We start from the raw sequence: 13,006 nt of genomic DNA on the forward strand, positions 1-13,006 counted from the left end.
ACAAAAAACACATTCACAGAAAGACAGACAAGATGAAAAGGCAGAGGGCTATGTACCAGATGAAGGAACAAGATGAAACCCCAGAAAAACAACTAAATGAAGTGGAGATAGGCAACCTTCCAGAAAAAGAATTCAGAATAATGATAGTGAAGATGATCCAGGACCTCGGAAAAAGAATGAAGGCAAATATCGAGAAGATGCAAGAAATGTTTAACAGAGACCTAGAAGAATTAAAAAACAAACAAACAGAGATGAACAATACAATAACTGAAATGAAAACTACACTAGATGGAATCAATAGCAGAATAACTGAGGCAGAAGAATGGATAAGTGACCTGGAAGACAGAATGGTGGAATTCGCTGCCGTGGAGCAGAATAAAGGAAAAACAATGAAAAGAAATGAAGACAGCCTAAGAGACCTCTGGGACAACATTAAATGCAACAACATTCGCATTATAGGGGTTGCAGAAGGAGAAGAGAGAAAGGACCCGAGAAAATAATTGAAGAGATTATAGTTGAAAAATTCCCTAACATGGGAAGGGAAATAGCCACCCAAGTCCAGGAAGCGCAGGGAGTCCCATACAGGATAAACCCAAGGAGAAGCACGCCGAGACACATAGTAATCAAATTGGCAAAAATTAAAGACAAAGAAAAATTATTGAAAGCAGCAAGGGAAAACCAACAAATAACATACAAGGGAACTCCCATAAGGTTAACAGCTGATTTCTTAGCAGAAACTCTACAAACCAGAAGGGAGTGGCATGACATATTTAAAGTGATGAAAGTGAAGAACTTACAACCAAGATTACTCTACCCAGCAAGGATATCATTCAGAATTGATGGAGAAATCAAAAGCTTTACAGACAAGCAAAAGCTAAGAGAATTCAGCACCACCAAACCAGCTCTACAACAAATGCTAAAGGAACTTCTCTAGGCAGGAAACACAAGAGAAGAAAAGGACCTACAAAAACAAACCCATAACAATTAAGAAAATGGTAATAGGAACATACATATCGATAATTACCTTAAACGTGAGTGGATTAAATGCTCCAACCAAAAGACACAGGCTTGCTGAATGGATACACAAACAAGACCCTATATATGCTGTCTACAAGAGACCCACTTAAGACCTAGGGACACATACAGACTGAAAGTGAGGGGATGGAAAAGGATATTCCATGCAAATGGAGATCAAAAGAAAGCTGGAGTAGCAATACACATATCAGATAAAATAGACTTTAAAGTAAAGAATGTTACAAGAGGCAAGGAAGGACACTACATAATGATCAAGGGATCAATCCATGAAGAAGATATAACAATTATAAATATATATGCACCCAATAGGAGCACCTCAATACATAAGGCAACTGCTAAGAGCTATAAAAGAGGAAATCGACAGTAACATAATATAGTGGGGGACTTTAACACTTCACACCAATGGACAGATCATCCAAACAGAAAATTAATAGGGAAACACAAGCTTTATATGACATAATAGACGAGATAGATTTAGTTGATATTCATAGGACATTCCATCCCCAAACAGCAGATTACACTTTCTTCTCAAGTGCACATGGAACATTCTCCAGGATAGATCACATCTTGGGTCACAAATCAAGCCTCATTGAATTTAAGAAAATTGAAATCATATCAAGCATCTTTTCTGACCACAGTGCTATGCGATTAGAAATCAATTACAGGGAAAAAAATGTAAAAAACACAAACACATGGAGGCTAAACAATACGTTACTAAATAACCAAGAGATCACTGAAGAAATCAAAGAGGAAATCAAAAAATACCTAGAGACAAATGACAATGAAAACACGATGATCCAAAACCTATGGGATGCAGCAAAAGCAGTTCTAAGAGGGAAGTTTATAGCAATAAAAGCCTACCTCAAGAAACAAGTAAAATCTCAAATAAACAATCTAATCTTTCACCTAAAGGAACTAGAGAAAAAAGAACAATCAAAACCCAAAGTTAGCAGAAAGAAAGAAATCATAAAAATCAGAGCCGAAATAAATGAAATAGAAGCAAAGAAAACAATACCAAAAATCAATAAAACTAAAGGCTTGTTCTTTGAGAAGATAAGCAAAGTTGATAAACCATTACCCAGACTCATCAAGAAAAATAGGGAGAGGACTCAAATCAATAAAATCAGAAATGAAAAAGGAGAAGTTACAACAGACACCACAGAAATACAAAGCATCCTAAGAGACGATGACAAGCAACTCTATGCCAATAAAATGGACAAACTGGAAAAAATGGACAAATTCTTAGAAAGGTATAACCTTCCAAGACTGAAGCAGGAAGAAATAGAAAATATGAACAGACCAATCACAAGTAATGAAATTGAAACTGTGATTAAAAATCTTCCAACAAACAAAAGTCCAGGACCAGATGGCTTCACAGGTGAGTTCTGTCAAACATTTAGAGAAGAGTTAACACCCATCCTTCTCAAACTCTTCCAAAACATTGCAGAGGAAGGAACACTCCCAAACTCATTCTATGAGGCCACCATCACCCTGATACCAAAACCAGACAAAGATACTACAAAAAGAGAAAATTACAGACCAATATCACTGATGAATATGGATGCAAAAATCCTCAACAAAATACCAGCAAACAGAATCCAACAACACATTAAAAGGATCAGACACCATGATCAAGTGGGATTTATCCCAGGGATGCAAGGATTCTTCAATATACGCAAATCAATCAATGTGATACACCATATTAACAAATTGAAGAATAAAACCCATATGATCACCTCAATAGATGCAGAAAAAGCTTTTGACAAAATTCAACACCCATTTATGATAAAAACTCTCCAGAAAGTGGGCATAGAGGGAACCTACCTCAACATAATAAAGGCCATATGTGACAAACCCACAGCAAACATCATTCTCAATGGTGAAAAACTGAAAGCATTTCCTCTCAGATCAGGAACGAGACAAGGATGTCCACTCTCACCACTATCATTCAACGTAGTTTTGGAAGTCCTAGCCACAGCAATCAGAGAAGAAAAAGAAATAAAAGGAATACAAATTGGAAAAGAAGTAAAACTGTCACTCTTTGCAGATGACATGATACTACACATAGAGAATCCTAAAGATGCCACCAGAAAACTACTAGAGCTAATCAGTGAATTTGGTAAAGTTGCGGGATATAAAATTAATGCACAGAAATCTCTTGTATTCCTATACACTAATGATGGAAAATCTGAAAGAGAAATTAAGGAAACACTTCTATTTACCATTGCAACAAAAAGAATAAAATACCTAGGAATAAACCTACCTAGAGAGACAAAAGACTTGTATGCAGAGAACTATAAGACACTGATGAAAGAAATTAAAGATGATACAAACAGATGGAGAAATAGTCCATGTTCTTGGATTGGAAGAATCAATACTGTGAAAATGACTATACTACCCACAGCAATCTACAGATTCAATGCAATCCCTATCAAATTACCAATGGCATTTTTTCCAGAACTAGAACAAAAAATCTTAAAATTTGTATGGAGACACAAAAGACCCCGAATAGCCAAAGCAGTCTTGAGGGAAAAAAACGGGGCTGGAGGAATCAGACTCCCTGACTTCAGACTATACTACAAAGCTACAGTAATCAAGACAATATGGTACTGGCACAAAAACAAATATAGATCAATGGAACAGGATAGAAAGCCCAGAAGTGAACCCACACACCTATGGTCAACTAATCTATGACAAAGGAGGCAAGGATATACAATGGAGAAAAGACAATCTCTTCAATAAGTGGTGCTGGGAAAACTGGACAGCTACATGTAAAAGATTGAAATTAGAACTCTCCCTAACACCATACACAAAAATACACTCAAAATGGATTAGAGACCTAAATGTAAGACCAGAGACTATAAAACTCTTAGAGGAAAACATAGGAAGAACACTCTTTGACATAAATCACAGCAAGATCTTTCTTGATGCACCTCCTAGAGTAATGGAAGTAAAAACAAAAATAAACAAATGAGACCTAATGAAACTTAAAAGCTTTTGCAAAGCAAAGGAAACTACAAACAAGACGAAAAGACAACCCTCAGAATGGGAGAAAATATTTGCAAATGAATCAATGGACAAAGGATTAATCTCCAAAATATATAAACAACTCATGCAGCTCAATATTAAAAAAAGCAAACAACCCAATCCAAAAATGGGCAGAAGACCTAAATAGACATTTCTCCAAAGAAGACATACAGATGGCCAAGAAGCAGATGAAAAGCTGCTCAACATCAGTAATTATTAGAGAAATGCAAATCAAAACTACAATGAGGTATCACCTCACACCAGTTAGAATGGGCATCATCAGAAAATCTACACACAATAAATGCTGGAGAGGGTGTGGAGAAAAGAACCCTCTTGCACTGTTGGTGGGAATGTAAATTGATACAGCCACTATGGAGAACAGTATGGAGGTTCCTTAAAAAACTAAAAATAGAATTACCATATGACCCAGCAATCCCACTACTGGGCATATACCCTGAGAAAACCATAATTCAAAAAGACACATGTACCCCGATGTTCATTGCAGCACTATTTACAATAGCCAGGTCATGGAAGCAACCTAAATGCCCATCGACAGACGAATGAGTAAAGAAGATGTGGTACATATATACAATGGAATAGTACTCAACCATAAAAAGGAACGAAATTGGGTCATTTGTAGAGTCGTGGATGAATCTAGAGACTGTCATACAGAGTGAAGTAAGTCAGAAAGAGAAAAACAAATACCGTATATTAACGCATATATGTGGAACCTAGAAAAATGCTGTACGATGAACCGGTTTGCAGGGCAGAAACAGACACAGATGTAGAGAACAAACATATGGACACCAAGGGGGGAAAGTGGTGGGGTTATGGTGATGGTGTGATGAATTGGGAGATTGGGATTGACATATATAAACTAATATGTATAAAATGGATAATTAATGAGAACCTGCTGTATAAAAAAATAAGTAAAATAAAATTTAAAAATTTAAAAAAGTAAAAAATGTAAAAGATTGCCAAAAAAAAAAAAAATCCCCAATAGCCAAGATAATCCTGAAAAGAATGGGGGCAGGGGTACTCACTCTAGAACCTATCAAGGCTTATTTTAAAGGTATAAGAGTTAAGAAAGGCATTATATTATTGATGCAGGGTTAGACAAATGTGTTAGCGGAACAAAATTCTCCAGAAATGGACCCTAGGTAGATTAGACCTTGGTGTAGGGAAAAGTCATTTCTGATCAATGGGGAAACTGGTTTAGTAATAAATGGTCTTGGGATATTTGATTTCTAGAGTATGATGATTTGACTTTAGACATCTTGGGTTTTAGGTGTTTGTGGTGCTTCCAGGTGCAAATGTGTATTAGGCAGTTGAATATATGTGCTTAGCAGAGAGACTTGAATTAGTTACAGAGACTTGGGAATCAAAAGCTTACAGGTAAAGCTTTGTGATGAAAACACTGAAATTACTTAGCACGAGAATATAACATGAGGAAAAAAGAAGAGCACAGGTGGAACCCACTGAAACACTAATATTTAAGGGCTGGGTGGAGGCAGCAGAGACAACTGTAAACTCAGTAAGAGCAGGGAGTTGTGTTACTTTATTCACATCTCAGGTTTCCATCCCTGACAGGTGGTAGGTGCTCAATAACTGAATAACTGTTTGTTGAATGAGTAATGGGATGGAACAGCCAGTAATAGGGGAATCAAACTAGAAAACCAGGTGTCATAGTAGCTAGAGACAAGGAGGGAGTAGTCAAATGCTTTAGACAAAGACAGTAAGATGGTGACTGAAAAGTGGATTTAGCAGCAAAGATGTCACTGGTGACCTTGGGGAGGGCTGTTTCAGGGCTGGAGGAACACACACTGGGGAAAGAATCTTAGGAAAGGGAGGTGAGAGAAGTGGCAGGAGCTGGAGGGCACTTGGGTAGACCGAGTGTTTACTTTTTTTTCCCCAATTGTTTGTTTTTGTGTTTTGATGGGAGAAATTGGACATCCAGTATTTAGTGGGGAGGAGTAGAAAGAGCTGATAGAGAGGAGGGAGTGTGTGAAGATAAAGAAGAGAAAGATAGATAATGAATCAAGGTCCACATGGAAGGGAAAAAAATGATATCTAGAACATAGATGGTACATTTCCCTTTGAGAAAGGGATGAGACCTTTTCCTCAGAAATAGGAAAGAACAGTGCAGATAAAAATCCATTTGGAATCTGGAAAAGGCGATGCAGATAAAGATATGAAAGTCGGCCAGGGTAGATTTCCTGTGATATTAGACAGCTTAGGCTTGAGGGTGCCTTACTTGCATGGGCCCCTGTGAGTGCTAGGAGTTACTAGGAGTTGTAATGTCTTAGGGAGGGAGGAACACCAGAGTGTAATCCTGAAGTATTTCTATGTAAGCATTTCTGACAAATTAGCTAATGAAATCCCAGAAGAAAGGTATCAAAATTTCTGACTCCAGTAATTTATTGTGATATCTTTTCTCATTCTAAATCACTTTCATTTTAGTACCTAATTTGATATTTGTGGTTTTGTGGGTTTTTTTTTTAAAGGAACCTCCCCTTCCCCCACTATTTGAATAAATGTTGATTCCTTCAATACCTGGATCAGTCCCTGCTTGTAGGTATGGGGGCAGAAGTTGAGGGAGTTCAGAGTCATAATTTTCTGAGTGAAATAAGAAACAAGATCATTTGAGAAGGATGCAGGTAGGGTAGGACGCTTGGCAGAGTATGTGGATGTTTAGAGCAGTCATCATGGGGATGAGAAGAGAACTGATTAGGGACAGCAAATGTCATTCTGAGAGCATGCTCGCAGTTTGCCTTTTGTCCCCCTGCCCCCAATTTTGGCTGTCCAAGTGTAAGAACAGAGAAAACACATGTTTCAGGTTGGGGCTGCAGGATAGTAGAAGGAGGAGGGCTCTGGTATGTTGAGGAAGCAGGTAGAGAGAGAGGTTGAAGTGATGCACCCCAGAGTCAAGGCTGGGTGGGGAAGGAAGTACAACCATGGGACGGATGCTCACCCCCAGAAAGCAAGGATGGATGGTTTGTTGAGGCTGGAGGGCAGTGAACTGGAGATAGTCAAGACACTGAGAGAGTTGAAAGAGAGTTAGTTTATTCTGGAAAAAGCTGAAAGGGCCAGTGATGTCATTTGAGGAAATCTAGAGGGAAATAAGATGAGGAAGTGTATTTCCACTATACTCATTCATATCCAGGACTTGGTGGGAGGGGAACCTGCTGGCGGGTGGTTTGTTTAAGTTAATACCGTGAAGGTTTTTAGGCCAGAGAAGTAATAGTGAACAATATTCGTATAATGTTTTATAGTTGACCACTTTCATAGTAGGTGTCAGGATTGAAGGAAGCAGTAGATTTTTGCTCTGCATTTTTGTTTTAGTCAAAAGTTTTCATGTAGTAAGTAAAATGAAAATCTATACATAAACTCTTAGTTTACATTGCATTCTGCCTTGGTTTTATAAGCATCTACTTCGTTGCTGTCTTTGTATTATTTTTACCATTATCCTGTGTCTCATAGAGAAGTAGCAGCAACCCTTTAAACAGTGAGAAAATAAGATACAATAACCTTTAAAACAGTGACCTTTACAAGTTTATCTGTTGCCTAAACTAGTTTGCTTAGTCATCAATTGAGGTACTAGAATTACAAGAAAAAATGTTTAAGCTTTTTATTTTGTGTTATTGCTAACAGATTTTCTTACACATGTACACCAAGCGGTTTCCCCCTTAATCCCTGTAAAGCTGCCAGAAGTTTTTAATGTACTAAACCAAAGACTATTTCTCACATGAGTTCCTCAAGGCATCTTCTTTCTTTACTCTTATTGCAAAAGAAAAAAGAAGAAAGAAACGTCTCATCCAAAGACAATCTACGATTCTAGAATACTGAGTTGTTCTAGAAACCATCGCATCATATTTAGATCATCTTTACTCAGTTGATGAAATAGTTGAGCAAAAGGATAGTGTTTAAATAGTTGGGCAACATCTCCTTCTTTGACAGGATGCCAACAAGTAACGATTAAATTTCAAAGATTTTAAACAATGTTGGGTACCATCTTGAAGGCGTTGGAGAAAAGCTAAACACTTCTATGGGTCCTAAGTATATCTTCCATTCAGAGCTGCTTTTCATTTCTGTAGGGACTTCAGTCACTAAAGATAAATATATCTATATATATGCATATATATTTTTTAGAAGGCATTAAAATTTTTTTGATTCCTATATTGATATTCTGATTAATAATCTCTTTTCCTTTTTCCTACTAATCATTGTTCACAGTTGGACACAGTTTGATGAATAATCATTGAGGTACTAGCAAAATACTATTCTAATAAGTCTGCTTTAAATTTTTAAAGGAGAAATTTTTTTCTTTAATTGAAAATTTTTTTCCAGGTCTTGAAAAATCTAACTCTGTGGGCAGTCTACTGTGATTATGACATGTTCTTATAGTTAAGAGAAATGTTTTTAATTACATGCTAAATTAAATGTGTTATAATTGTTCTAAGCACACAGAATGTCCCTGGCTGCTTATTGCATCATCTGTTGCAGAAGAATGGGAACCTCAACTCCTCCACCAAAAAGCACCACACACTGGAGAGATGTCAGTGAGTACACTTTAAACAACAATATCTTCTTGTAGAAACAGTGATAGAATTGTGGTTAAGTTTCCAGGGTTGTCCACAAAAACTTATGTAATCCATGATAAATCTCAAAGTTGTTTGTCTTTTCTGTACTAAAGGTTCACCCCAAATTTGTACGCTCAGAGCCATGCATACTCCTTTTTCTTGGGAATCTTTTCCCTCCCCTATGTTTCCTGTCAGATTCATACTCATTCTTTTAAACTCAAGTGTCACTGCATTCTTATTCAGCAGCCATTTATTAAGCTTCTGTAAAACATGGTGCCAGGCACATGTATTAGGTTCTGGGAATTCAGTGGTGAACCAGGAAGATGTTTTGCTTGCCCTACAGGAACTTAGGATCTAGCACTAATCTACTGTCTTTATTTGTAAATCTTTATTTACATTACTTATTACTAATCTTTATTTGTAAAATGAGAATATTGGCCTAGGCCATCTTTCATTCATTCTCCTATGTGTCAGGTACTATTACTAGGCCCTGAGGATACAATATTGAATAAGATGAAGTCTCTGTCCTCATGGAGCTTCCTTTTGATCGTTAAGAAAGATCAGTTTTTAGGATAGACCCTTTTCATCTAGAAAATTCTGTGACTTTGTATTTTAAAAATGAGGAGTGGGACAGAGAAGGGAGCTTTTCTTCTCTCATCATTTCTAGCAAAACACACTCAAGAGTAGTAAATACACTTTGGGGTAGGAGAAAAGGCTGTGAGTCTGTATTCTGTTTCCAGGGCTTAGTGAAAAAGAAACATCCTAGTAAGAAGAAACAGATGGCAGCAGTATAAGAGGAAATAAACTGGCTGCTCCCGGGGAAGTCCAGGAAGCCATCTTGGAATGAAAAAGGTCCCAGAGGGGTTGCACAGTCAAGAAGCTCTGTGTGTCACAACTTTCGATCTAATCCCTGCAGATTTTCTGGAACTGTCCTCTTTCCTGTTCTGGAACCACTGGGTCCTAGAGTTTGGGAGGAATTTCCATCTCCCTTGGCTGATGCATAGGGAAGTTGATGGAGGGAAGTTCCTTATCCCTCAGTAGGGAGGAGAAATGTGTTCTTGGCAGCATAACTTGAAGGTCTGAACAAAGGGCTACCCACCTCTATACATCCAACAAATTATAGGTTACATAGATATTCATGGGCTGCCTGCAGTCCCTCACCATCATAGGTAATATATTAGTTAACATTGTATTCAGTACATATAACAGAAACTAGACTATAATGGCTTAAGTTAGTAAGGTTTTCATTTTTCTTACATAACAGGAAGTCAAGATGGAGACAATTTAGGGCAGGAACCACAGTTTAGCAATTCTCTCGTCTTCCTGCTCTATTATCTTATTGTCCTCATGGTCACAAGTTGTTGCTGAATCCCAGGACATCAAGAAGGCAGAAAGACCAAAAGCCATGTTATGAGGCTTTGTCTTTTTATTTGGGGAGGGATCTCTCCCTATAGACTTCCATCTATATCTATATGTTTATATAGATGTATTACATCTATATATATGTGTGTATATATATATATATATTGGCTACGGCTGTGTTGCACAGCCAGCCCTAGCTGCAGAGGAGTCTTTAGGTAGTAATCAGGTATCTTTGAATATCTTTAGGTAGTAAAGAAATTTGAATATCTTTAGGTAGTAATCGGGTTGTGTTAGTAAGAATTAAGGGGCTTATGTGTATTGAATAGGCAGCTAGCCGTGTCTGGCACTAGGACATTTTTTTTTAATATTAAAAAAAATGTTTTCCAAGTTCCAAACAAAAAATTTATAAATAAACTTGTAGGATGTAACCTATATTTTTTTTAAAGATTTTTTTGATGTGGACCATTTTTAAAGTCTTTATTGAATTTGTTACAGTATTGCTTCTGTTTTATGTTTTGGTTTTTTGGCTGCGAGGCATGTGGGATCTTAGCTCCCCGAACAGGGATCAAACCCACACCCCCTGCATTGGAAGGAGAAGTCTTAACCACTGGACCACCAGGGAAGTCCCTAACCTATATTTTAAATGGGACTACCTATATACGGCACTTAACCACCAATTATAACATAATTTCTTTGGGAAGAATCATTTTGTGTCCCACTTCACAAACATAATCCCTTAATATAGTTTTAGGTAGTAATATGGAGAATTCTTCCCATTCCTTTATTTAACTGGTTGTGAACTAAAAAAAATCAGGACAGTTAGCTCCCTGGACATTGCATTCAGTGAAAGCACTTTAGGCCTGGCAGTATCAGTAGTGCAGCAAAACAAGGGTTTCTTACTGATTTAGTGTGGAGGATGGCAGAGTAAGAAGAGGTGGAGGAAGGGGAGAATTAGTATGAAATATAGATTATATTTTGGACTCAGTGCTTATTGGTTCATTTTTTGTATCTGGGAATAGGAAGCCATGTGTTGATAGTAAATGATTATATTAATGGAAAAATATCAATTTTTCCAATTGATATTCATCACATTAACTTTTTTTTTCCCTTTCTTTTTGAAGGAAATATAATAAAGTTTACTGGATCACTTATTTTAGGGTAAGTGTCAACTGTGAAATATTAACTGGCTTTATGATACTACTGTTTGAAATCTCAGTGGAAGTGATTTACAGGTAGCATGGGGCAGTGAAAGGGTATAGATTTTGGAATCTGTAAACATGTGGATTCATCACTGGCTAATCACTGGTTCTACCACTTCAGTGTTGTCTTGATCCAGTTACTCTAACTCCTGAGGAGTGTTTTCTCTTGGATCGAGGTGTACGATGGGGATTCTACCCACCTGGCACTGTTTCTCTGAGGGAAGCACTTGGCATGTACAGAGCAGGCACTCACTAATTAGCTTTCACACACCTAAAATCACATCTTGTGTTAGGTTATAAAGAGGGTGAAGAAGGTGAAAATCAACTATAGTCAGAATTACTTTTGAACACCCTTTAGGTCACCATAAAGCTCTTATGAAAGGAAGTTGAGGTTGACTGAGAAAACCAATAGATTGACACTCTCGTCTCAGGCTGTTTCAGAGGCACCTGCTTAACTATCTTCCCCAAAATCGTTATTTTTCATTCTCTTTTCTTTCCTTTTTTTGGGGGGGGGGGAGCGGGGGATATATATGTAAAGTTTATGTCTAATACTGTTCTAGTGCTTTTGTTAATAATATTCTTTTTCATTAGTATAAATATAAAATCAACTCTTAGATGCTAAAATGATAAAGGAGATATATTTGGCATTTTACCCAAATACGTACATTTCTCCATGACATTGTAAGACAAAACATATTTAGATGATTTTTTCCTTTGACTCATTCCAGGCAAAAGATAAATGTATATTCTTTTCTATAATGCAATTTCTTTGTTTATATCACAGTTATATTCAGGAATATAGTGAAAATTAATCACAATTTCTGGTAAAGAATATTGTCTTTCATGGAAAGCATGATAAAAATACTGAATAGATTTGTTCTTTTTGGCTGCTCAGATAGATTCCCCAGGAGAGGTGATGATTCTTGAGAGCTTTCTCTCTATTCTTCTGGTACTGGCCAGTGTCTGGCCTTTCTGTCTTACTTGCTTTTGCTTTAGGGTGGGAAGCTCAGAAAAAGACTTCATAAAACTGTTGTTTCTAAGTTGTGAATCCAGACAGAGTGCAGCCTTTGTGTCTGGATTTAGTGTAGGTCAATCTGATAGGGGAAAAATCCTTCATTTTAGGATACACAACATTGTATTTCACTTTTTTTTTTCTTTCCAGTTTTCTTTTTTTTTTTTTTTGGCTGCATCGTGCAGCTAACAGGATTTTAATTCCCCAAGCAGGGTTGAACCCGGGCCCTCGGCAGTGAAAGTGCGGAGTCCTAACCACTGCACGGAATTACACTGCAGTAATACAGGAATTCCCTGTATTTCACTTTTTTTAAAAAATAAATTTATATATTTATTTTTGGCTGCGTTGGGTCTTCTTTGCTGCACGCGGGCTTTCTCTAGTTGCGGCGAGCGGGGGCTACTCTTCCTTGCCGTGCGTGGGGCTTCTTATTGCGGTGACTTCTCCTGTTGTGGAACACGGGCTCTAGGCACACGGCCTTCAGTAGCTGTGGCTCGCGGGCTCTAGAGCACAGGCTCAGTAGTTGTGGCGCACGGGCTTACTTGCCCTGCGGTATGGGATCTTCCCAGACCAGGGTTCGAACCCGTGTCCCCTGCATTGGCAGACAGATTCTTAACCACTGCGACACCACTGCATCCCCTGTATTTCACTTTTAATATTTGATTTTAGGTATAACTCTTAGGAGAGGAGAAATTTTCATATGCTGGTGATAAGGAGTTCAAATTGGCTAATCTTTAAAAAAAAAGTTTGGCATTATCTAGTAAAGTTGAACAATATATATACTTCCAGAAAGT

At 37.5% G+C, this 13,006-nt stretch overlaps 1 protein-coding gene across 4 annotated transcripts in view; it reads left to right on the forward strand.

Moving 5' to 3' along the window:
• The window catches only part of SERAC1 (serine active site containing 1), a 78,848-nt gene that overhangs the window by 28,365 nt on the left and 37,477 nt on the right, over window positions 1-13,006 (forward strand). For 2 of the 4 annotated variants that reach the window (XM_068551720.1, XM_068551719.1), the window contains exons 2-3: window positions 8,523-8,621; window positions 11,126-11,162. In XM_068551720.1, coding sequence (XP_068407821.1) covers window positions 8,531-8,621; window positions 11,126-11,162 — 128 coding nt within the window. In that variant the 5' untranslated portion in view covers window positions 8,523-8,530. Of the gene's footprint in view, window positions 1-8,522; window positions 8,622-11,125; window positions 11,163-13,006 lie in introns of those variants that run through there. The other 2 variants (XM_068551721.1, XM_068551722.1) reach the window with 2 other exon arrangements.

Source organism: Eschrichtius robustus, chromosome 9 (assembly GCF_028021215.1).
Source record: "Eschrichtius robustus isolate mEscRob2 chromosome 9, mEscRob2.pri, whole genome shotgun sequence".
Taxonomy (NCBI): Eukaryota; Metazoa; Chordata; class Mammalia; order Artiodactyla; family Eschrichtiidae; genus Eschrichtius; species Eschrichtius robustus.